The sequence below is a fragment of the Scyliorhinus canicula genome, chromosome 10, assembly GCF_902713615.1.
Source record: "Scyliorhinus canicula chromosome 10, sScyCan1.1, whole genome shotgun sequence".
In the NCBI taxonomy this organism is placed as follows: domain Eukaryota; kingdom Metazoa; phylum Chordata; class Chondrichthyes; order Carcharhiniformes; family Scyliorhinidae; genus Scyliorhinus; species Scyliorhinus canicula.
This window is the reverse complement of record NC_052155.1, coordinates 82,616,406-82,640,518: the sequence shown is the minus strand read 5'-3', so window position 1 is coordinate 82,640,518 and position 24,113 is coordinate 82,616,406. Positions and strand designations below refer to the sequence as shown.

General features: G+C 49.3%; 1 protein-coding gene across 8 annotated transcripts in view; it reads left to right on the top strand.

The window, feature by feature from the left end:
• The window catches only part of lrrc6 (leucine rich repeat containing 6), a 159,634-nt gene that overhangs the window by 67,936 nt on the left and 67,585 nt on the right, over positions 1–24,113 (top strand). For 4 of the 8 annotated variants that reach the window (XM_038809249.1, XM_038809248.1, XM_038809247.1 and 1 more), the window contains 4 exons: positions 5,882–5,947; positions 6,406–6,475; positions 15,148–15,243; positions 20,797–20,882. In XM_038809249.1, the coding sequence (XP_038665177.1) occupies positions 5,882–5,947; positions 6,406–6,475; positions 15,148–15,243; positions 20,797–20,882 (318 nt within the window). Of the gene's footprint in view, positions 1–5,881; positions 5,948–6,405; positions 6,476–15,147; positions 15,257–16,965; positions 17,069–18,765; positions 18,926–20,796; positions 20,883–24,113 lie in introns of those variants that run through there. The other 4 variants (XR_005462052.1, XR_005462051.1, XR_005462053.1 and 1 more) reach the window with 3 other exon arrangements.

Genomic DNA, 24,113 nt, shown 5'->3' with positions numbered 1-24,113 from the left:
AATCAGAAGGGTGGAACTCGGGGGATCTGATGGCCACCATCTCCACTCCATGGGATGGGTCTGGGTTGGCACTCAGCACCCCCTACTCCTGGTCGGTGTCCATAAGGCCCTGGGATTCCCCTTGGAATGGAGGGGTAGCTAGTTCAAGCCCCGGCTACCCCTACATCATCTGGTCTGCTATCCCTGGTGGTTCCCCATGGTCTGCACTATCGTGTCGATGTCCTCGGCGATACTCCTCAGTGACTGGGACATGCTCTGCAGTGCCTCAGCAATGCCCACCTGCGACTGGGACAAGCTCCGCGGAGTCTTAGCTATGCCCATCTGAGAGCGGAACAAGGCCAGCATGGGCAACGCCTTGGACACCTTCACTAATGGTGCCAACGTCATGCAACAGGCTCTTCACCGCAGTCCCCACTCCAGCAGAGTTGGCGTCGGTGCCACGCATTGCCGGCGACATCTCATGCGCCCGTAGACTCTGGGACTCCTCCAATCGGCTATGGACCTGCTGGAGTGTCGCTGACATATCCCTCTTTGTACTTGTGGAACATAGAACATAGACATAGAACAGTACAGCACAGAACAGGCCCTTCGGCCCTCAATGTTGTGCCGAGCCATGATCACCCTACTCAAACCTACGTATCCACCCTATACCCGTAACCCAACAACCCCCCCTTAACCTTACTTTTTATTAGGACACTACGGGCAATTTAGCATGGCCAATCCACCTAACCCGCACATCTTTGGACTGTGGGAGGAAACCGGAGCACCCGGAGGAAACCCACGCACACAGGGGGAGGACGTGCAGACTCCACACAGACAGTGACCCAGCCGGGAATCGAACCTGGGACCCTGGAGCTGTGAAGCATTTATGCTAACCACCATGCTACCCTGCTGCCCCTATCTTTCTGCTGGGTATGGATGGAGTTGATTTGTGCTTGGTGTTGGGGGGGGGGGGGGGGGGGGGGGGGGGGAGGTGGGACGACAAACTTCTCAAAGCAAATGATTTTACTTTTGGGCACAAGGAGAAACATTTGCATCCAAGGTGCAAAGAATCCCTCTGGATATGAACCTATAAATCAGACAGGACATTTTCAGCTTCAAATCTAACATTAAAAAAATTAATTTCCTACAATAGCCTTTTTATCTGTCTTAACATCGTTTAATCAAATTTATATGCTTAAAATAGGTTGCATGTTGATGAATGCATTCATTGGCTGGGATTTGCACTTAGCAATGAACATGTGCAGCCGGATTCTCCCTTCTGGGGGACTAAGACCCGATGCTGGCGGGAGAACCAGCGGCAACCACTCCGGCGTCAGCAGCCCCCGAAAGTGCGGAATGCTCCGCGCTTTCAGGGGCTAGGTGGATGGCGGAGGGGTTGGCACCGCTCCAGCCGGCCCCGAAGGGTCTGTGCGAGTTTGCACATGCGGCGAATGGCCGGCGTGATCTTGTGCATGCGCGGAACCGCCGGCGTGGTTCCGCGCATGCGCGGGGGGTACTCTTCACCGCGCCGGCCATGGTGGAGCCCTAAAGGGGCCAGCGCGGAAGGAATAAATGCCCCCATGGCATAGGCCCGCCCACAGATCGGTGGGCCCCGATTGCGGGCCAAGCTACAGTGGGGGCACCCCCCCAGGGTCGGATCCCCCGGCGCCCTCTCCCGCCCCCAGAGGACCGTCCCCGCCGACTTACCTGCCGGGTGCCGCCATGTGGGACCATGCGTATCCCACGGCAGTGGGACTGGCCAAAAACGGACGGCCGCTCAGCCCATCGGGGCCCGGAGAATTGCCGGGGGGGCCGCTGCCAACGGCCCCCGACCGGTGTGGCGTGAATCCCGCCTCTGCCCAAAAAAAGGCGCCGGAGAATATGGCAGCGGGTCGGGATTCACGCTACCCCCCGGTGATTCTCCGACCCGGCAGGGAGGTCGGAGAATCCCGCGGTGGTGCCTGCTGTTTTTTACGTTTATTCTTGCCTGCAAATTTTCTATGGATTTTTTCCCTGGGACGTCTGGGGATCAGGGATCTGTGTGAATAGGTCAAGTAATTGTGTATCTCCTTGACCAGTCATCTTGCAGAATCCTCACTGAGCCTCAACAGGGTTGCGTCAGTTAGAATTATTATTTTATTGCCAAATCACGTAGAGAAAGAGGAATAAAGAGATGTGATTAAGAGAGACAGATAAAGAACAGGGCGGGATTCTCCGTTCAGCGACGGCAGAATCGCGAAACATGACTGGGTGGAGAATCGTGCGTGAACCGTAAATCGCCGGGCGCCCAACGGAATGCCATGCTCCGGTGCCTTAACAACGGTGTGAAAGTTTCTACACTGCACACTGGCATGGGCATGCAAATTGTACAGTAAACGCCATTGGCATATCATTAACTGGCCCGCCACGGTATTCTCCGGGCCTCCCGCAATGCTCCACCTCCACCCGGAGGATTTACCAATGGCAAGGTTCACTTTTGGACATGTTCCCAAAGGCATGACTGTGGGCTGCCGGTCCTGCTGCTGGCTAGCTTGCTGGAGGAGCGTCTTTGAGGATGGGGGAGTAGCGTGGCATGACCAGGGGATTGGTCGTGGGGGTTGGGGTGTTCCTCCAGTACCAGGGTATCTAGGCACGGATGTCCATTACCGTTGTCTTTAAAGCAGCCATCATGCAGCGTACCCCACTGACCGGCTGCCGTGATCTGTGGTTGCGCAGAGCAGAGGGTGCTCCCACCACTCCCCCACTCACAACCAGGCGGCACCCTGCCGGCGGGGCATCACTCAGTCCATCCAAGGGGGATACCCACAGTAGATCATACAGGAGGGCACCGGACAGGGGCCACAGAACATACCGCTGGCATGGGTAGTGCCAGCCACTGGTATTCCTGCCTGTTGAGAGGGGTGCTGGGTCAGAGGTCCCTGGGGTGCCGGGCACTAATGCGGCCAGAGGTGCAGTGCAGAGGGAAGAGTGCAAAGGGGAACGGCTGGAGGTAGGTGTGGGGTTGGAAGAGCAGGGGCAGGAGGGGGATATGTGGGGGCAGGGGCTGCAGTGCAGGCCAGGGCCACTGTGTAGGCTGTTGGACCTGGTTGGGCACGGTGTTACGCACCATGCTAACATGTCTGCCTTTCATCGCCTGAAAGGGGGAGGAGGGAGGAGGGCGGGGCCAGGTACAAGGGCGATGCGCAGTGGCTGACCTGGGGACCTGGCCCATGCCCACATCCAATAGCCGGCCGTGACCTGGGTCACCTTTGGCGGCCATCCCTGGGGAGATTGGACCTGGATGGGCCTGGCAGTCTCTCGGGTGTCGCAGGTGGCGTGATGCTGTCTGTCCTGCCCACTGCTCATCTGATGTGCGAGGGTCTGAGGCACTGGAGTTATCCTGCACCACCCCTGCGGGGATCACTGGCACCGGCCACAACATCCTGTTCTCCTTCCGGGTGCTCGACGGCTCCCGGGCTACTCCTTGGGTCGGGGCTGCAGCCGGAGCGAGCTCCGGCAGCTCCACTGCCACCTGCCATTGCCAGTCCTGGAGACTTGCTTTTGTCTCAATGCCCGCAGCCATGTAGCACAGGGACTGGACCACCTTTCTCTGGGACTGTGCCACGTCTCTCTGTGAATAGCTCAGATCAGTCAGTGCCCGGGCAATGCCATCAACGCCCGCAGCCAAGACAGCCATGACCCTTTGTGACTGGGCCAAGCTGTGGAGCACCGCTGCAATGTCCAGATGGCCCTGGTACATGGATGCTTGTGACAGTGCTGCCCTGCCCTGTGCCTCGGCAACTGCCCGCGCAGAATGTCCCAGGCCTTGGATATCTTGACCCATGACTGATACCGTTTCACGCAAGGTCTCCACTGCGGATGCCATCCGTTCAGTGGTGGCCTGGGTGGCACGCATGGTCGGCACTACTTTCTTCCCCTGCAGACGGTTGTACTCCTCCAACTGCACCTGCAGGTGGCAGATGTTTGCTGACACCCCCTCATTAGTCCCTAGCTCTGTGTCTGCATCTCCAGCATCGATGAGGCCGCCCTATCCAGAAGCATATGGATGGCAGCTAGTCCCTCGGGTCAAAGAATCATAGAATTTACAGTGCCATTCAGCCCATCGAATCTGCACCGGCCCTTGGAAAGAGTAATTCCGCATAGACAATGACAAGGCGGGAATTGAACATGGGAACCTGGAGCTGTGAAGCAACTGTGCTACCGTGCTACCCACTGAGGTCGGTCTGCCCTCTGACCATCTGTTCCCTCGGGGGTTCCTACCTCTATCTGATGTACCGCTGCACGTGTGTGTGGTGTGCACAGGATAGTGCCCCCGGAGTCTCTTCACTCACATGCCCAACCGAGATAAATGTCTCTGGGATGGTGAAGGGTGTTAGAGACACCAGAAGGGCCCGCCTCGGCACCAGGTGATACTGCAAAACACAAGGCATGAGGCATGGTTCGACCGCGGGTGAGGGTGGTGGAGGATTGGTATGAAGGTGCTGGGGTCGTGGGGGGAGGTTGCTAGTGTGGGGGTGATGGGGTGCGGAGGTGAAGGAGTATTGTTCTGGGTTGGGGGGTGCATTGGGTGGTGTGGGGGTGGTGCAGTGGTGTTGACATGGTGCCACGTGTGCCATAGGGACACCGCAACTCAGTGGGGGCTCACTTGGACCCGATGCCGACCTCCAACTCGGCAACTGCCCGCTCTCCAGGCCCACCAACCAGTTCCAATGCCTGCCACTGTACGGCGGTTTGGGGCCACAGGTCTGACGAGCCCCCTCCAGTCTACTCTGTCTCTGCGATTGTGTGCAGTGTGATGCAGTTGGTCGCTGGCAGCACAGGATATGGGTAGCTTGTGACCTGTGTGTACAGGGCACCCAGCTATGGTGGGCGATATGAATGTTCTCATGTGGTTCAGGGTGGGGTGCGAGCAGACTGCCAGTGGGTGGGGTTCGGTCGCCCACTGAGTGGGAGGGTGGCGTATGGGTGTGTGGCACAAGGGTTGGTGCCAGGGGCACAGTGCCAGTTACTCACCCTGGCTGCCCTGAGGAGGTTGTGCAGCTTTTAACTGCACTCATGGCTGGTCCTGGCGGTTGGGCCCACGGAGCGCATGGCCTCTGCCCCGTGCGCCCAGGCCCGGTGTATGGCAGCGGCTGGCAGCCTCCTTCCCACCCCAGAGAACAGGGTGTCCTGCCTCTCCTCCACGGCATCCAGTAGGGTCTCAAGCTCCGCATCGGTGAAATGGGGGTGCCGCTCTTCAGGATGCCATCTTCTTGTCTGGAATGAGAGTGTGTGGGGAGTGGAGTATTTACATGCAGCTGCAGCATGTCAGCCTCTCGAGTGCCAATCCTGACCCTGAATCGGATGCATTAGAATTGCACTAGTTCCACCTGACACATTGGAATTGTACTAGTTCCACCTGACACATTGGAATTTTACTAGTTCCACCTGACACATTGGAATTGTACTAGTTCCATATGGCGCCGGTGCTAGCCCATTAACGGATCCTGAGTTGCTCCGTGACCGGGGGTCGTAGAAAAGGAGAATCCCGGCCCAGATTTTTGTTAAATTATTTAAGTGAAATCTGAAGGAATGCAACTCCACGGTTATAAAATATAATTTTCAGTGCCAGAGAGACCTAGATTTTCCATGTTGTTAATAATGTATTTACACTGTAATAAATAATCACTAACATTTTCTGGCAAGTTTAGCGTACATCACATAAATAGTGCAACAGCACAATGCTCAGTGTGTTTCGATATTAAATGTCTTGTTGCGATACTGAAATGTCTGGAAAATATGGGCCATACTGATAATTAGAGTTATAAATCGGTGGAGTAAACTGCAATCTGTCTTGTAACATAGTTGAGAAAGAGGTATGCTTATAAATTGAAGGGTGAATTTTTCTTTTTCTTTGCAGGATTGATTTTGCATTGACCGATGATGAAGAAAATAATCAATTCATCTTAGATCTTGCTGTTTACAGGTTAGCTCTGCAACATAATACAGCAATTGAATAAATAATGTTAGAATCTAACCGCCTGAAAATGAAATTTGAGATATTTTAGTAAGTTATTATAATATGAGGTATAAGTTGATATTTTCTGATATCAGTTGCCTGAAGTTGAATTGTTAATTAGGTGATGAAAGTAGAGAATGGGATAGGTAGCCATCATTTTGAATTTCTACCTATTTAGTGCCTATTCCATTTACAATGCAAAAAGGTGCATCTGTAACATTTGTTGAATAGCCATGAACAGATTCCTTAAGCAAGTCACAGATTATTTTGGGGTCACTTTCAATTTCACATTTCCACCATATTACTTAGTTACATGTGTAAGAAAAATATCATAACTAAAGCGCATCATTGCAAATTCAGGGTTTACATATGTTGATGGTATTTTAGTGCAAATGCTGATCTATTTTTAAAAATTAATTCCACAGACATATGGACACATCCCTACTTGATATCGATGTTCAGCCAACCCATGTTTGTGTATTGGTTAAAGGAAAGGTCAGTATCTGAGAAAAGTACAGACAAAATATTATTAATACTGCAATTATACTACATATGCCCAAAGTATATCTCGAGACTCAAAGTATATCTGATTTCACCTTCCTGTTTTACAATTATATCTGATAAATTGTTTCTTTTCAGGGTATTTGTCTAGTTTTGTCTTAAAGATTTATTGATTTAAAAAAATGAATTCCTGGGATGTGGGCGCTGCTGGTTAGGCCAGCATTTATTACCCATCCAGAATTGCCCTTGAGAAGATGGTGGCGAGCATCCTTCATGAACCGCTGCAGATCATGAGGTGGAGGTACATCCACAGTGCTGTTAGAAAGGGAGTTCCAGGATTTTGGCCCAACGACAGTGAAGGAATGACAATATATTTCCAAGTCAGTGTGGTGAGTGACTTGGAGGGGAACTTCCAGGTGGCGGTGTTCCCATGTGTTTTCTGTTCTTGATCTTCTAGATGGTAGTGTTATAAAATCAGAAAATGCTGGAAAGTCTCAGCAGATCTGTCAGCACCTATTGAGAGAGAAACAGATTTGATGCTTCAAGTCTGTATGACTTCAACTCTGTTTCTCTCTCCACAAATACTGTCAGACCTGCTGAGTTTTTCCAGCATTTCTGTTTTTGTTTCCGATTTCCAGAATCTGCAATATTTTGCTTTTATATTAGATAGTAGTGGTCATGGGTTTGGAAGGTGCTGTCTAAGGAGCCTTAGTAAGCTCCTGAAGTGCATCTTGTAGATGGTACAGACTACTGTTACTGTGCTTTGGTGGCGGAGGGAGTGAATTATTGTGGAAGAGATGCCAATCAATCGGCTGCTTTGTCCTGGATGGTGTCAAGCTTCTTAAGTGTTGTTTGGAGCTGCACCCATCCAGGCAAGTGGAGAGTATTTCACTACACCTGTGACTTGTGCTTTGAGATGGTGGATAGGCTTTGGAGTATCAGGAGGTTACTCGCCACAGGATTCCTAGGGCGGGATTCTCCGGCTATGTTCTCCCGGCGACCGGAGAATCCCGCCCGAGGTCAATGGATTTTTCTATTCTGCACAGCTCGCCCGTGGCATTCTTTTGGCGGGCGTGGTGGGAAAACCATGCCCCTAGCCTCTGAACTGCTCTTGTAGCCACCGGATTTATTATGGCTAGTTCAGTTTCTGGTTAATGGTAACCCCCAGGATGTTGATAGTGGGGGATTCAATGATGGTAATGCCATTGAATGTCCTGGGACAATGGTTAGATTCTCTCTCATTGGAGATAGTCATTGCCTGGTACTTGTGTGAAGTGAAGGTTATTTGTGACTTGTCAACCCAAGCCTGGATATTGTCCAGGTCTTGCTGCATTTGGACATGGACTGCTGTGGTGGTGCTGAACATTGTGCAATTATCAGCAAACATTGCCACTTCTTACCATGTGATGGAAGGAAGGTCATTGATGAAGCAACTGAAGATGGTTGGGCCTAGGACACTGCCCTGAGGAACTCCTGCAACGGTGTATTGGAATTGAGATGACTGACCATCAACAACCACAACCATCATCCAACTAGCGGAGAGTTTTCCTCCAAATCCGTTTTGCTAGGGCTTCTTGAAGCCATACTTGGTCACATGCTGCTTTGATTTTGAGGGCCGTCATTGTCACCTCGCCTCTGGAAGTCAGCTCCTTTGTTACGTTTGAACCAAGGCTGTAATGTGGTTAAGAGTTGAGTGACCCTGGGGCACCCCAAACTTAGCATCAGTGAACATGTTATTGCTAAGCCTAAGCAAGTGCAGCTTCATTACACTGTGGATGACCCCTTCTATCCCTTTAATGATGATCAAAAGTAGACTAATGGGGCAGTAATTGGCCCAGTTGGATTTGTCCTGTTTTTGTGTTATGGACATACCTGGGCAATTTTCCACATTGCTGGGTAAATGCCAGTGTTGTAGCTGTATTGAGAATAGCTTGGCTAGGGGTGTGGCAGGTTCTGGAGCACAAGTCTGTTGTATTATTGCTGGAATATTGTCAGGGCCCATAGCCTTTGCAGTATCCAGTGCCTTCAGCTGTTTCTTCATGTCACATTGAGTGAATCAAATTAGTTTAATACTGGCACCTGTGATGCTGAGGACAACGGAGGAGGCTGCGATGAATCATCCACTCGGCACTTCTGGCTGAAGATGGTTGCAAATGCTTCAATTTATCTTTTGCATTGATGTGCTGGGCTCCCCATCATTAAGGATGAAGATAGTTGTGGAGCCTTCCCATCTAGTCAGTTGTTTAATTGCCCATCACCATTGATGAGTGAATGTGGCAGGTCTGCAGAGCTTAGATCTGATGTATGTGGAATTTGCTTTGATCTGTCTATCACTTGCTGCTTATGCTGTTCCGCACATCATAATGGAGGCTATCCTCAATGTGAAGATAGTACTTCATTTTAGAAGGACTATGCGGTGGTCAATCCCATCGATAACTGTCATGGACAACTGCGGCAGGCAGGTTGGTGAGGATGAGGTCAAATATATGTTTCCCTCTTGTTCGTTCCCTCACCACTTGCCCCAGATCCAGACTAGCAGTTATGTCCTTTATGACTCGGCCAGCTTGGTCAGTAGTGGCGATGCCATATCATTCTTGGTGATGCACTTTGAAATCCCCCACCCACATTGCATTCTGTGTCCTTTCCCTGATGGCTTCCTCTTAGTGGTGTTCAACATGCAGGATTACTGCTTCATCAGCTGTGTGTTGAGGGGTGCATTACATGGCAATCAGCAGGTTTCCTTGCCCAGGTTTGACCTGATACCATGAGACCTCATTAGGTCGGGAGACGATGTTGAGGACTTCCAGGGCAACTCCCTCTCAACTGTATACCACTGTGCTGCCAATACGTCACCTCTGCTGGGTTTGTCCTGCCAATAGGGCACGATATACCCAGAGATGGTGATGGTGGTATTTGTGTGCATAACTGTGTCATGCTGTTCCTTGACTGGTCTGTGAGACAGCCCTCACAAATTTGGCACTAGCCCCAAGACATTAGTAAGGAGGACTTTGCATGGTCGACAGGGCTGGGTTTGCCATTGTCATTTCTGATGCCTAGGTTGATGTTTGGTGGTCCATCTGGTATCATTCCTTTTAGACTTTTTTGCAGTTTGATACAACTCAGTAACTTTCCAGGCCATTTCAGAGAGCATTTGTTTGCATAGTGTTAGTATCTGACCTGCTGGCTGGGTGTGAGAGAGAGCAGGTGATGGTGTTTCTTGAATTCATCTTCCTGCTTTTCCTCCTCTACCACTGCCTGGCTTGCATGCAGTTTCTGGGTCACTGAAGGGAAAAAGCAACATGTGTAGGGTTTCGGAAAAAAAGCCCTTAATTTATGTAATGGCTTGAACAAACTGAATGTCTTAAAGTGATTTATAGCCAATTAATTGACTTTTGAAATGTAGTCACTGTTGAAATGTAGGAAATCAGCAATCTCCCACGAACAGCAATTTGATTTTTTTTTTTTAAATAATTTTTATTGAAATTTTTTGATACAAACATTTACCCCTACTACATTTTAAATTATAACACAACAAATCCCGCCTGGAAAATCCTCCCCACGCCCTCCCCCGCGCGCACCCCCCCACCCTCCCCCCCCCCCCCCCCCCCCCCCCCCCGCGCTACCAGTCTAGCAACCAAACCGTTTTTCCCTTTCTGCCGATGGCCTCGGGCAGTCATTGCCCGCGACCCCCCGCTGACGTGCTCCCTTCGTTGCTATCCCCCCCCCCCCTCCCTTCCCCCCCCCCCTTTCTCCCCGGGTTGCTGCTGTTTCGGCCTCCAGTTCCTATCTCTGATCCAGAAAGTCAAGGAAGGGCTGCCACCGCCGGAAGAACCCCTGTACCGACCCTCTCAGGGCGAATTTGATTCTTTCCAATTGGATGAAGCTTGCCATGTCGTTTAACCAGGTGTTAACACTTGGTGGCCTTGTGTCCCTCCACTGAATCAAGATCCTTCTCCGAGCTACCAAGGACGCAAAGGCCAATATTCCGGCCTCCCCTGCCTCCTGTACTCCTGGCTCCACCCCAACCCCAAAAATCGCTAGCCCCCACCCTGGTTTGACCCTGGTTCCCACCACTCTCGATACCGTCCCCGCCACCCCCTCCCAGAACTCTTCCAGTGCCGGGCACATCCAGAACATATGTACATGGTTCGCAGGGCTTCCCGAACACCTAACACACCTGTCCTCACCCCCGAAGAACCGACTCATCCTAGTCCCCGTCATATGGGCTCTGTGCAGCACCTTAAATTGGATGAGGCCCAACCTTGCGCACGACGACGACGAATTGACCCTCTCTAAGGCATCCGCCCATGTCCCATCTTCTATCTGCTCTCCCAGCTCCGCTTCCCACTTGTCTTTCAGCTCCTCTATCGATACCTCCTCCACCTCCTGCATTATTTTGTAGATGTCCGAGACCTTCCCTTCTCCGACCCAGACCCCTGACAGCACCCTATCACTCACCCCTCTATCGGGAAGCAAGGGAAATCCTTCCACCTGTCGTCTGGCAAATGCCTTCACCTGCAGGTATCTAAACGTGTTCCCCGGGGGGAGCTCAAATTTCTCCTCCAGCTCTCTCAGGCTCGCAAACCTCCCCTCTATGAACATGTCCCTCAGTTGCCTGATGCCCGCCCTGTGCCAGCTCTGGAATCCCCCGCCAGTGTTCCCCGGGACAAATTTGTGGTTCCCTCTCAGTGGCGCCGCCATCAGACCCCCCACTTCCCCCCTGTGTCGCCTCCACTGCCCCCAGATTTTCAGGGTGGCCGCCACTACCGGACTCGTGGTATACCTTGTGGGGGGGAGCGGCCATGGTGCCGTTACTAGCGCCCCCAGGCTTGTATTGCCGCAGGACACCCTCTCCATACGTTTCCAAGCTGCCCCCTCCCCCTCCATCACCCACTTGCGCACCATCGATGCGTTCGCCGCCCAGTAGTATCCGGAAAGATTGGGTAGCGCTAATCCTCCCCTGTCCCTACTCCGTTCCAAGAACGAACAGCAATTTGATAATGACCAGAACATTTGCTTTTACATAAGAACATAAGAACTAGGAGCAGGAGTAGGCCATCTGGCCCCTCGAGCCTGCTCCGCCATTCAATTAGATCATGGCTGATCTTTTGTGGACTCAGCTCCACTTTCCTGCCCGGACACCATAACCCTTAACCTCTTTATTCTTCAAAAAACTATCTATCTTTACCTTAAAAACATGTAATGAAGGAGCCTCAACTGCTTCACTGGGCAAGGAATTCCATAGATTCACAACCCTTTGGGTGAAGAAGTTCCTCCTAAACTCAGTCCTAAATCTACTTCCCCTTATTTTGAGGCTATGTCCCCTAGTTCTGCTGCCACCTGCCAGTGGAAACAACCTGCCCGCATCTATCCTTTCTATTCCCTTCATAATTTTAAATGTTTCTATAAGATCCCCCCTCATCCTTCTAAATTCCAACGAGTACAGTCCCAGTCTACTCAACCTCTCCTCATAATCCAACCCCTTCAGCTCTGGGATTAACCTAGTGAATCTCCTCTGCACACCCTCCAGCGCCAGGACGTCCTTTCTCAAGTAAGGAGACCAAAACTGAACACAATACTCCAGGTGTGGCCGCACTAACACCTTATACAATTGCAACATAACCTCCCTAGTCTTAAACTCCATCCCTCTAGCAATGAAGGACAAAATTCCATTTGCCTTCTTAATCACCTGTTGCACTTGTAAACCAACCTTCTGTGATTCATGCACTAGCACACCCAAGTCTCTCTGAACAGCGGCATGCTTTAATATTTTATCGTTTAAATAATAATCCCGTTTGCTGTTATTCCTACCAAAATGGATAACCTCACATTTGTCAACATTGTATTCCATCTGCCAGACCCGAGCCCATTTGTGACGTTGTTTTAAGGATAAATATTGGCCAGGGCAATAAGGATAACCTCGCTGCTGCACTTCAAAATTGTGCCATGGGATCTTTTGCCCCACCTGAGAGGCGGATGGGGTCTTGGTTTCTCATTCAAAAGATGCCACTTGGAATGTCAGCTTATGTTTCTGCGCTCAAATGTTGGAACAGAACTTGAACCCACAACCTATTGAGTCAGAGGTCAAGGTGCTACTAGCACCTGACACATAAGGGCTGGAACGTTACTGGGCTACCAAAGATGAAATTGGAGGTTAGGAGGGGTGTCAGGGCGCGTTCAACCTGAAGTCCGATGTTGTGGCATCACTTCCAGATTTTACCAGTCACGGGAACCACAGACTGTGGACTTTTGACACTGATATGGTGGGATATCATTAAGTTATTTAAAAAGGCAATTGACTGAAATTTTACAGTGCATTGCTACTTTTTTCAGTGGTACACGGGAACCACTTCAGATTCCAGTCTGGCTAAAGGAGGCAGCAAGGAGCTGAGAGTTCAGTGCTGACTTTGCCAACCAGCCACCAGACGAGCCAATGTGCAGTGAAAGTGCAGGTGGGAAACTGAGGGCATCAGTAAATGACAGTGGAAGGGAGGTAGTGTCCAGGAAAAGCATGGGCGGAGGTTCGATGTACAGAAAGCGCGGGACTAGGAGAAAGCCCACCTAGCATGGCCTGAATCCACCATGGCACCTCTGCACCCCTTTGCTGTGGAGGCGGAACAGCTCAGAGGGAGGGAGGCCCAGGCATGGTTGGGGGGATGTCAGGCACAACAGGAGCAGCAAGAGAGCTAGCTTCAGGGTGGGCCCGGGAGAAGGGTATGGAGGAGTGTGCCATCTGCCTCCTGACAATCCTATCCCCAAAAGAGAGTCCACCATATGAGACTGAACTATCTTCAGTGGTCTGAACAACAGTGTCAGTGCGGACTGAGACTCTTCAGGGAGGTCATCATTGATCTCTGCACCATGCTGCAGGATGAGGTGAGATACATGTGAGTTCATGGACACCCAATACCACCCAATGGCCCTGAAGATCACTGTGGCTTTCAACATCTTTGCCTCAAGATTTTTCCAGGGATCCATTAGGGACCTGGGTGGATCTGCCAATTTGCAGCCCATTGTTGCATCAAGGAGGCTTGGAGACTACGTATACTACCGAACTGACCCAGACATTCAGACAGAGTTCCATCAGCTTCAGGGCCATTGCTGGATTTCCCCCAGCTGCAGGGTATCGATTTATCAAAGGAGGGAGGATATTGGTGGTAATCAGCAGGAGGTTTTTGTTCCCATGTCTGACCTGATGCCTTGAGATTCTATGGGGTCTAGAGTCGATATTGAGGACTTCCAGGACACTCCCTCCTGCCTGAATAACCACTATGCCACTATCTCTGACGGGTCTGTACTGCCAGGGGCACATGATGTACCAAGGATAGTGAAGGAAGAGTCTGGTACATTGGCTATCAAGTATAATTTTGTATGGAAGACTATATAAGGCTATTGCTTGACTCGTCTGTGGGGGAGCCCTCCCGATTTTGGCCCAGCTCCCTGATATTTGTGAGACGTTTACAGGTCAATTGGGTAACATAGATGTCAGGAGCAGGAGGAGGCCCCTCAGCACCTTGAGCCTGTGCCACTATTCAAATAGAATGCGGCATTAGTCTGCCTGGTGATTCAGTCAATGCTGTTTTTTCTGTCTGGTGTTATTTGACTTTGCTGTGGTGATTGATACAACTGAGTGACATGCTGAACCACTTTTCTATTCATTTGTGGGATGTGGGTATTTGTTCGTGGGGTGTGGGTGTCGTTGGCTAAAGCAAAATTTATTGCCCATTCCTAATTACCTTTGAGAAAGTTGTGGTGCACTGACTTCTTGAACCGCTGCAGTCCATTAGGAACATCCACTTCAAAGGGCAGTTAAAACTTAACCACATTTCTGTGGGTCCGGATGACGTGTGTTGGCGGACCATGTGAGGGCATAAGTGAACGTGGGACCACGTGGGTTTTTCTCCCAATCTTGTAGTTTCATGGCCATCAACATTGAGAAGCATTTTTTAAATTCCAGATTTATTTTAATTAATCACATTTTCTGCAATGGTGGGATTTGAATGCTTGTCTCCAGAACATTATTTCAGGCCTTTGTCGTCCAGTTATATTTCCATGGCTATCATTGCACTTTGTTGTGCAAGATCGGGCTGTAGGGCAGCACACTGGTTAGCACTATGGATTCACAGCACCAGGGTCCCAGGTTAGATTCACGGCTTGGGTCACTGTCTGTGCGGAGTCTGCACGTTCTCCTCGTGTCTGCGTGGGTTTCCTCTGGGTGCTCCAGTTTCTCCCACAATTCCCGAAAGGTGTGCTGTTGGGTAATTTGGACATTCTGAATTCTCCCTCTGTGTACCCGAACAGGCGCCGTAGTGTGGCGACTAGAGGCTTTTCACATTAACTTCATTGCAGTTTAATGTAAGCCTACTTGTGACACTAATAAAGATTATTATTAGTATTATTATTAGATTCTTGTATCAAATTCGTAATTTTGTCCTTTGTCTCTGTAACAAAAATGAACTCAGCTTTTCGCTCAAAGCAAAATTATTCAGACCTTTTTTAATTGAGTATTGGCCTCTTTAAACCTGTGCCATATCTGCTTTGCTCATGGCCAAGTGATACATTGTAAAATGAAGCAATTAATTTGTAATTTATTTGAAAATAAATACTGACTGTAAATGAACAGTGATAATTCTGCTGGTGTGGTATTGTTTTTTTATTGGTTTTAGATATTTCAGCTGGTGCTTCCAGGAGAAGTAAAACCGGACAGCAGTTCTGCAAAGAGATCCCAAACCACAGGGCATTTGCTTGTCACGATGCCGAAGGTACAGAGTTAAAGCAAGTCCGATGGCTTTTATCTCTAATTGCTTCACTTTTATCTTAACTTTAAATGACCAAATTGTGATGGTTTAAAATGTGTTGGAAAATTTGTTTCATTTTAGTATTCTTCTTTGGGAAGTTGCCTGCAGCAACATGACAGACAGTCAGCCCACATGTCTGTTCTTGGTCTGCTGCAATGTTCCAGTGAAGCTCAACGCAAACTGGAGGAACAACATTTCATCTTCCGGTTAGGCACGTTACAGCCTTCTGGTCTCAACATTGAATTCAACAACTTCAGATGATTAGCTCTACCCCACCTCGACCCATTTGTTTTCATCCCATTTCATTTTAACTGTAGTTTACTATTTCTTTCTTTCTTGTCTTTCTTAATATATATTAACCCCCCCCCCCCCATCTTATCAACCTTCCCTTACCCGTTCTCTCCTCTTCGCTTCCCCCTTCCCCTCCCCACACATCTACATCTATCACAGTTCACCCTCTGATGTTAGTTTCTCTGCTGTTTGGCCTTTCACATCTTTTGTTCTCTCTGGGGACTGCCATTAACACTCTTTCCCCTTGGTTTCTGTGACCATTAGCACCCGGTTCCCCTGGGTTTCTGTGGCTATGACTCACCTTTCATTCTCACTCTACAGTACAAATATGTCCCACTTTCTCTGTCTGTTAGCTTTGACAAAGAGTCATTGGACTCGAAACGTTAGCTATTTTCTCTCCTTATTGATGCTGCCAGACCTGCTGAGATTTTCCAGCATTTTCTCTTTTGTTTCAGATTCCAGCATCCACAATAATTTGCTTTTATTACAGTCAGTATTGGATGGACAGCAATGAACTCTAATCAAATATTGGGGAAAGCCCAAGCCAATTGTTTTCAGTGCCTGCTACGAACTCTATTCCTTAGCTACTGACTCCATCCCTCTCCCTGTCTAAAGCTGCATGAGACTGTTCAAAACCTTGGTCTCACATTTGTCCGAGATGAATGTTCCAGTGTATATCTAAACTGCCTATTTTCACTTCTGCAGCATTGATTGACTCTGCCTTTGCCCCAGCTCATCTGCTACTAAATATTCATTTTTGCCTTTGTTATCTCTAAACTTGACTATCCCAATGCTTTTCTGGCCCCTTCCACATTCGTCATCTAAACCTCTGCTGCCTATGGCTTTACTTGAATCAAGCCCTGTTCACCCTTAGCCCTGGGCTCGCTGACCTGCATTGGCTCGTGGTCAAGCAATGCCTCGATTTTAAAATTCTCATCCTTGTCTTCAAATTCCTTCATGGTTCCGTTTCTCTGTAATCCCCTCCAGTCCCACAATTGGAGTTCTGTGCTCCTCTAATTCTTAAGAACATCCCATTGGTTGCTGTTAACATCCCTGCTAATCTGTAAATTTGACTATGAATCTTCTAGCCTTTCTCACCACCCAAATATCAATAGTCAAAAATAATTAGTTCAATCATTGCTACAACAGGCTCACAAGTAGAATCATTTTTAAACGGGCATATCAAGCACTGATGAAGATGTTAAGATATATTATAAGTTTTCCGAGCAGCAGGTCAGCCTCAGCTTGGTGGCATCAATAAATGCACGCAGTCTGTGTAATATAGGGTTGGCACCAATGTAGTGTTTTCTCAGTAGCTGGTGGTTAAGCAGCAGTTAATGAACCAGAGAATCCTTTCATGCTCTCACCCCTTTCCTTTTCTCTAATCTCCTCCAGTCGCACAAGCCTTGCAGTCCTGTGCTCCTCTAAGTCTGACCTCCTGATTGGTTAACAAAGAACAAAGAAAATTACGATGTGGAGATGCCGGCGTTGGACTGGGGTGAGCACAGTAAGAAGTCTTACAACACCAGGTTAAAGTCCAACAGGTTTGTTTCAAACACGAGCTTTCGGAGCACTGCTTCTTCCTCGGGTGAATCACCTGAGGAAGGAGCAGCGCTCTGAAAGCTCGTGTTTGAAACAAACCTGTTGGACTTTAACCTGATGCTGTAAGACTTCTTACAAAGGGGCAGCACGGTGGCACAGTGGGTTAGCCCTGCAGTCTCACGGCGCTGAGGTCCTAGGTTCGATCCCAGCTCTGGGTCACTGTCCGTGTGGAGTTTGCACATTCTCCCCGTGTTTGTGTCGGTTTTGCCCCCACAACCAAAAGATGTGCAGGCTAGGTGGATTGGCCACGCTAAATTGCCCCTTAATTGGAAAAATTTAATTGGATACTCTAAATTTATTTAAAAAAGAAGACTTCTTACAAAGAAAATTACAGCACAGGAACAGGCCCTTTGGCCCTCCCAGCCTGCGCCGATCCAGATCCTTTATCTAAACCTGTCGCCTATTTTCCAAAGATCTACTTCCCTCTGTTCCCCGCACATTCATATATCTGTCTAGATGCATCTTAAATGATGCTATCGTGCCCGCCTCTATCACCTCCTCTGGCAAAGCGTTCCAGGCACCCACCATCCTCTGCGTAAAAAACGTCCCACGCACATCTCCCTTAAACTATTCAAATTCTGAATAGAAAACTGTGAGATAGTTAAATAAAAACTTTGGGCGGTATTCTCCGCTCCCGATAAAAATCGGGATGGCCGTCGTGAAATCGGCCGAGGTTCACGACGGCCTCGGGGCCCGCTTCCCGCACCTAATTCACCCCACCCGGGGGGCTAGGAGCGGGCCTCCGTCTTTCCCGGCCCGCGACCTTGTCGCGCCGGAAATGACGCAAAAAAACGGAGCATTTGTGAGGTCATCCGCGCATGCGCGGGTTGCCGGTTCCAACCTGCGCATGCGCGGATTACTTCATCGCGCAAACCGCGCATGCGCGGTGGCCGTCTTTCTCCTCAGCCGCCCGGCAAGACGTGGCGGCTTGATCTTGCTGGGCGGCGGAGGGGAAAGAGTGCGTCTGTTTTGGACGCTGGCCCGACGATCGGTGGGCACCGATCGCGGGCCTGTCCTCTCCCGAGTACAGTCGTGGTGCTCCCGTGCCAATCGGGCCCCTAGATGCCCCAAACGGGCATCTGGCGCCCGTTTCACGAATGCAGCCACCAGGTGTGGTTGCTGCCGTGGTGAAACGGGCGTGAAGCGCCGGCTGCTTGACCCATCGGGCTCGGAGAATCGCCGTTCACCGTGAAAAACGGCGAGCGGCGATTTTTCCGAGTCGGGGGGGGGGGGGGGGGGGGGGAGGGGGGGGGGGGGGGGGGGGTAGAATCGCTGGGGGTGCCAGGGGGGCGTAAAAGTGTTGCGAGGCTCTCCCACGATTCTCCCACGCCACGTGGAGAGCGGAGAATTCCGCCCTTTATTCTGTTTGTTACATTTGCCATGTGTTGGCCTTAAAAATGCCGTGGTTTAGCACAGGAAAAACTAATTGTTTTCCACTTAGTGGGCTGTTTTCGGACATGCACAATACAATTCACTTTGTTGTCAATGCAGTCAAACATGTTTATGCTGCTGTGTGAAACTCCAGAGCATCTCTTCAGCCTTTGTGGTATGTTGTGTCTTGTCTTGAACTGGTCCAACCATCTATCACTGCAGGTTAACTCCAGCTTCTTTGCCATGGTGACTCCCCTTTCCTGTGGGATTGGACCAGAAATGGCTGCCCTGAACCACGTTAGCAGAGCTTCTTCAACGTTCAGCTGGGCAGGCGCTCTCATCCTCTTGCTGTTTGTTGAACTGTTCCAAGATGAGGTTACGGGTAGGTGTCGGGAGAGCCGCAGAGTGATTGTTCGTAGCGTTCCTGCGGTGGTCCCAATCGCAGGAGAAGAGCCCAACAGCCACTACCAGCATTTTAATTGACAATGGTGGCCATTGCCGATTTTTAAATAAGAAGGAAATGAGGCTGTGAGCAGTTTTCTGGCCAGAAGCAGACAGGGCCGGCTCAAGGTACCGGCAACTCGGGCAGTCGCCCGGGGCGCCATGTGCTAGGGGGGCGCCATCAAGGAGTGCGTGACCGGCGTCAGAGACCCGGCGCCGCGTAAAAGACTCGGGTCCCGCGCATGCGCAGTTGGGCCGGTGCCAACCAGCGCATGCGCGGTGGCCGCCCTCCCCCAGGCCGCCCCGCACAAACATGGCGGATGGATCCAGGCTCGCCGGTGGATGAAAGGAGGCCTGCCGACAGAGAGACCGGCCCGCCGATCGGTGGGTCCCGATCATGTACCAGGTCACTCCGCCCCCCCTCCCCCCGGTGAATGGAGCCCCCCCCCCGGTGAACGGAGCCCCCCCCCCCCGGGGAACGGAGCCCCCCCCCCCCCGGTGAACGGAGCCCCCCCCCCGGTGAACGGAGCCCCCCCCCCCCCGGTGAACGGAGCCCCCCCCCCGGTGAACGGAGCTCCCCCGGTGAACGGAGCCCCCCCCCCTCGAAGGGCACCGAAGTTCAGCTTGCCCGGGGCGCCAGCAACCCTAGGGCCGTTTCTGGAAGCAGAGCAGTGTCACACACCCCGCATGTAGACTTCCAGCGCCCCATCTGTATGTACTTTTGCTGCTAAATCACTTCTTCCATTTTCTAGCTGCTAGCAAGAAAGGCAAGAGGACTGTGAAGCTGAATTGTTTTCTTACAAGTAAGAAATGGCCAGAGACACAAATAGGCAGTGTACCTACTGGCCAGGATCTCGCAACTGAATCTGTTGGAGAGAGCTCAGGAGTGTCCAGGACAGGCAGAACAGTGCTGGTGTTATCTCTGTACAGAGCTCTAGGGCCTCTGCCTGATTGGCCACTAAAAAGAAATTTAGTTCAGGAACAAAACAGTATAAACATGATTTCGTGAGGTATTGTTTTGTCAATTGTGCCAATACAAATAAGAAATCAAAGCACATGCGTGTTATATGCAGGGAAGTACTGGAAAATGATAGAAGTTTCAGATTTTGAAAGATAAGTGGTGGGTGAAAAATTCCTTTTGAGGTTGAGACCCTCGTGTCAGTTATTAACTTAGAGCTGACTCCAAATGAAAATTCTATGCTGCTGTACCTGAATGGGGATGGTACATTAAAAACACACCAAAAGCTTATGAGGCTGTCAGCATCTGGAGTAGCATCTCCGAAGAGTATCGATTGCTGAGTAAAACAAGCATTTTGTTGCTATGCCGTTCATGATGGCCTGCATGTGCGAGGCTGGATTTTCCATTCTCACAAAGGTGAAGATGGCACAAAGGAAGTGGCTGAAGTCTGCACCTGATATTCTCATTGTCCTCTCCTCCTGTGGACCTTATTGAAGTGAGATTGGGAGGATCAAGCAGCCTTTTCGCATGAAAGATAAGCAAACATGGCATGGGTCCCAAAGATCAGCTAGCGTGGGCCCCACTGATCGGTGGACACGGATACTGGCCAGTTGGCAAAAGTGTGTCCAGGGGAAAAAAGATTGAAAAACACTGTCCTACATCTGTTCAGTTTCACCCACAATGTAACTTCAGTCAGCCAAAATAATTATGATTATTTTCGCAGCATTGTCATTGTTACTTTTCCCAAATGTTAATTATCAGGTTGTCTTTGCTTTTAGTAGTATATTACTTTGATTTTTGTGTATGCATGGCAAATATATTTTATCACTTCCAATTTGAAATATCTCCTTCAGACACAAGAGATGGTGAAGGCAAAGCCTAAAAGCACAACTAGAACTCGATCTGCAACAAGCACAAAGCCACACAATCACGCAACAAGGTATTTACTGGGTACTAACAAGCAAAACATTTCCAGTTTTTCAGTAACAACAACTTGCATTTATATAGCGCCTTAGGCAAATTATGACATGAAAGGATAGGGGTGTGCAAGAGACCAGAAGCAGAGGACTGGCAAGTTCAGGAGTTATAAGGCTGGAGGCCATTGCAGAAAGAGAGAGATTCAATGAGAATTTGAAATTTGAAATGTACATGGAGCCAATAGGGAAGATTGGGGATGAATACGGGATAGATTAGTGGCACCATAGTTTCAGATGGGTTAAACGTTAAATGTTACGTAGGGTGGATTATGCCATGCCAGTCAAGAGACAATTAAAATAATGATGAATAGAGGGAACATAAGACCAAAGGAAATAGGAAGAGGAATAGGCCATTCGACTCCTCAACCTGCTCCACCATTCAATACAATCATGCATAGATATCAGCAGCAGACCTGGCATCAGGTTTTGAACACAGACAGTTGGGACCCCAGTACTGGATGGCATAAATCACCAGTGAAGCACCTTAGGATATGTTATTACATTAAAATCGCTAGATAAATATAAGTTATTGTGTTCAAAATAATGAAGAAGCTAGACAGAGTAGATTGCGGAAAAATCTTTTCCCATTGGCAGAGGAGTTGAGAACCAGAAGACGTTGATTTAATGTGAAAGGCAGCTAAACCAAAAACTGTATGAAGTAAACCCTTTGAAACACTGTCTGGTTCGGGTCTGAACTAAATTGTTTGATACTGCGGTAGAGAAAATTGGACAACCACCTGATGAAAAGATTTGCAGGGCTTTAGGGAAAGGTCAGAGGAGTGGGGCAAGCTAAATTGCTGCTGTAGAGAACTGACATGGGCATGATGTGCTGAAACCTTTCTATAATTCTGTGGATTGAACAACGAATCCCCTCAATGTTGGTAACCAAGTGTATCCCTTGCAGAATGATCCCTCTGACAATGAAAAGAATGGCAACTCAGGCTGCAAACAACAAAGCACATGCCTCCAGTACAGTCTGATAGGAAAGAAAATTCTTCAATTTTTCTATCTTCATGGATCGGGGACAGTCCTGTAATATGTTAGCAAGCATATATCTTTGTTTGTTATTGACCGCAGAGAAGGAGGCCATTCGGCCCATCATGCCTGCACCGGCTCCCAAAAGAGCAACCTAGCTAGTCCCATTCCCCAGCCCTATCTCCGTAGCCCTCTAAATTCATCACTTTCAAATATACATTCAGCCCTCTTTTATTCTCCAATGTTCCATTACCCTTCCAGGCCTTATTTCCCTTACCCACACCATCACGCTATCCCTCTTGATGAACTCCCTGCCAGTTTATTTCTCCTATCATTCCCGCACACCCCTCACCATTTCCACTTTCTCTCATTAATCCCTCCCATGACTACCTCCCATCCCCTTAACCTTTCCCTTTTGTTGTAGCTTTCTGGGCCAACTCCATAAATCTCTGGGCATAGATATCCCATGGAAGGTGACTACTTTGGAGGCAGAGAAGCATGGAATAACTTAGCATAACATCTGCCACTCCGAAACCTCCTTGCCTGCAAAGGGCTTTCGAAATCAACTTTTCTGTGAAGCACTCTCCTCATTCATAGTCTTTCTTCATCACAACTGCTGTTACTCCATTTCTCCAACTTTTGAGACGTGAAAATTTCTTCAAATACTATAAATATTGTTGCACCTCATAACATATTAGATCTCAGGTTCAATGTTATGTGTCCCCGCATGTTTTCAGTGAGGGGGCATGTAAAATAGGGCAGGTACCAACCCCACCACCTTCCCGCCCCTCCTGAGGTTGCCATCATAATACAGAGCATGAGCAGGCTCCAAATTCATCAGCCAACACGCCATATTTAAATAAATAAAAGGCGGCATGGTAGCACCGTGGTTAGCACTGTTGCTTCACAGCTCCAGGGTCCCAGGTTTGATTCCCAGCTTGGGTCACTGTCTGTTTGGAGTCTGCATGTTCTCCCAGTGTGTGCGTGGGTTTCCTCCGGGTGATCCGGTTTCCTCCCCTAGTCGAAAGATGTACAGGTTAGGTGGATTGGCCATGCTAAATTACCCTTAGTGTCCAAAAAGGTTAGGTGGGGTTACTGGGTTACGGGGATAGGGTGGAGGTGTGGACTTATGTCGGGTGTTCTTTCCAAGGGCCAGGGCAGACTTGATGGCCGAATGGCCTCTTTCTGCACTGCATATTCTATGATTCTATGAAATAAACAAGGGTCGATTAAGCTTGTTAAAAAGCAAATTGGCCCCAATAGTACACTGCCCACGCCAAACACAAGAGTGGACAGGCCATTTTTTGAAATTTCTTTGAACAGGGCGGGAAGAAAGGGTGGGCTACTTTTTTAGCGGGTTGCCCTTTGTGCATCGAGGGCAGCCCCGCCTAAGATAATACCCTTTCTTTCTTCCTACACACCTGCTCTGTAAAATATACCTCACCAAACCTAAACTGCCTAAACTCTCCCAGCCCAAGACCCTGGAGTTGCCTTGCTCCAGGTCCCATTGTTGGAATCATGGTAGTACAGTGGCTAGCACTGTTATTTCACAGCACTAGGGACCCGGGTTCGGTTTCTGGCTTGGGTCACTGTCTGTGCAGTCTCCACGTTCTCCCCGTGTCTGCGTGGGTTTCCTCCAGTTTCCTACCACAAGTCCCGAAAGTGACTTGTCTTAACAGCCTCAGTCACTGCAGTCTCCTCACAAGTGGCTGGGGAAATTCCAGAAAGACTGACAGAATATTAAGAATTTTGCCCCTCAATAGTCCAGACATGTGGGTTGTGGACTCCTCCAAACTTTAGAATCCTGTAGCTGTAATGCATCTGGACTTCCAGAAGGCATTTTATAAGGTGCCACACAAAAGATTAATGCACGAGGTAAGATCCACAAGGTTATCTATTTTGGTTGGAGGAATAAAAAGGCAACTTGTATGGAATAGAGAATTGGCTAACCAACAGAAACAGAGAGTGGAGATAAATTAACCTTTTTCTGGTTGGTAAGATTTAACTAGGGGGGTGCCATCGAGGTTCGGTCCTTGAGCCCCATCTATTTATAATCTATATTAATGACTTGGATGCAGGGATAAAATGTAATAGAGCCAAATTTGCAGATGACACTAAAATAAGTGGGAAAGCAAGTTGCAATGAGGAAATAAGAAAATTGCAAATGGATATGGATAGGTTAGGTGAGAGGGCAAAATCTGGGAGAAGGAATTTAAGTT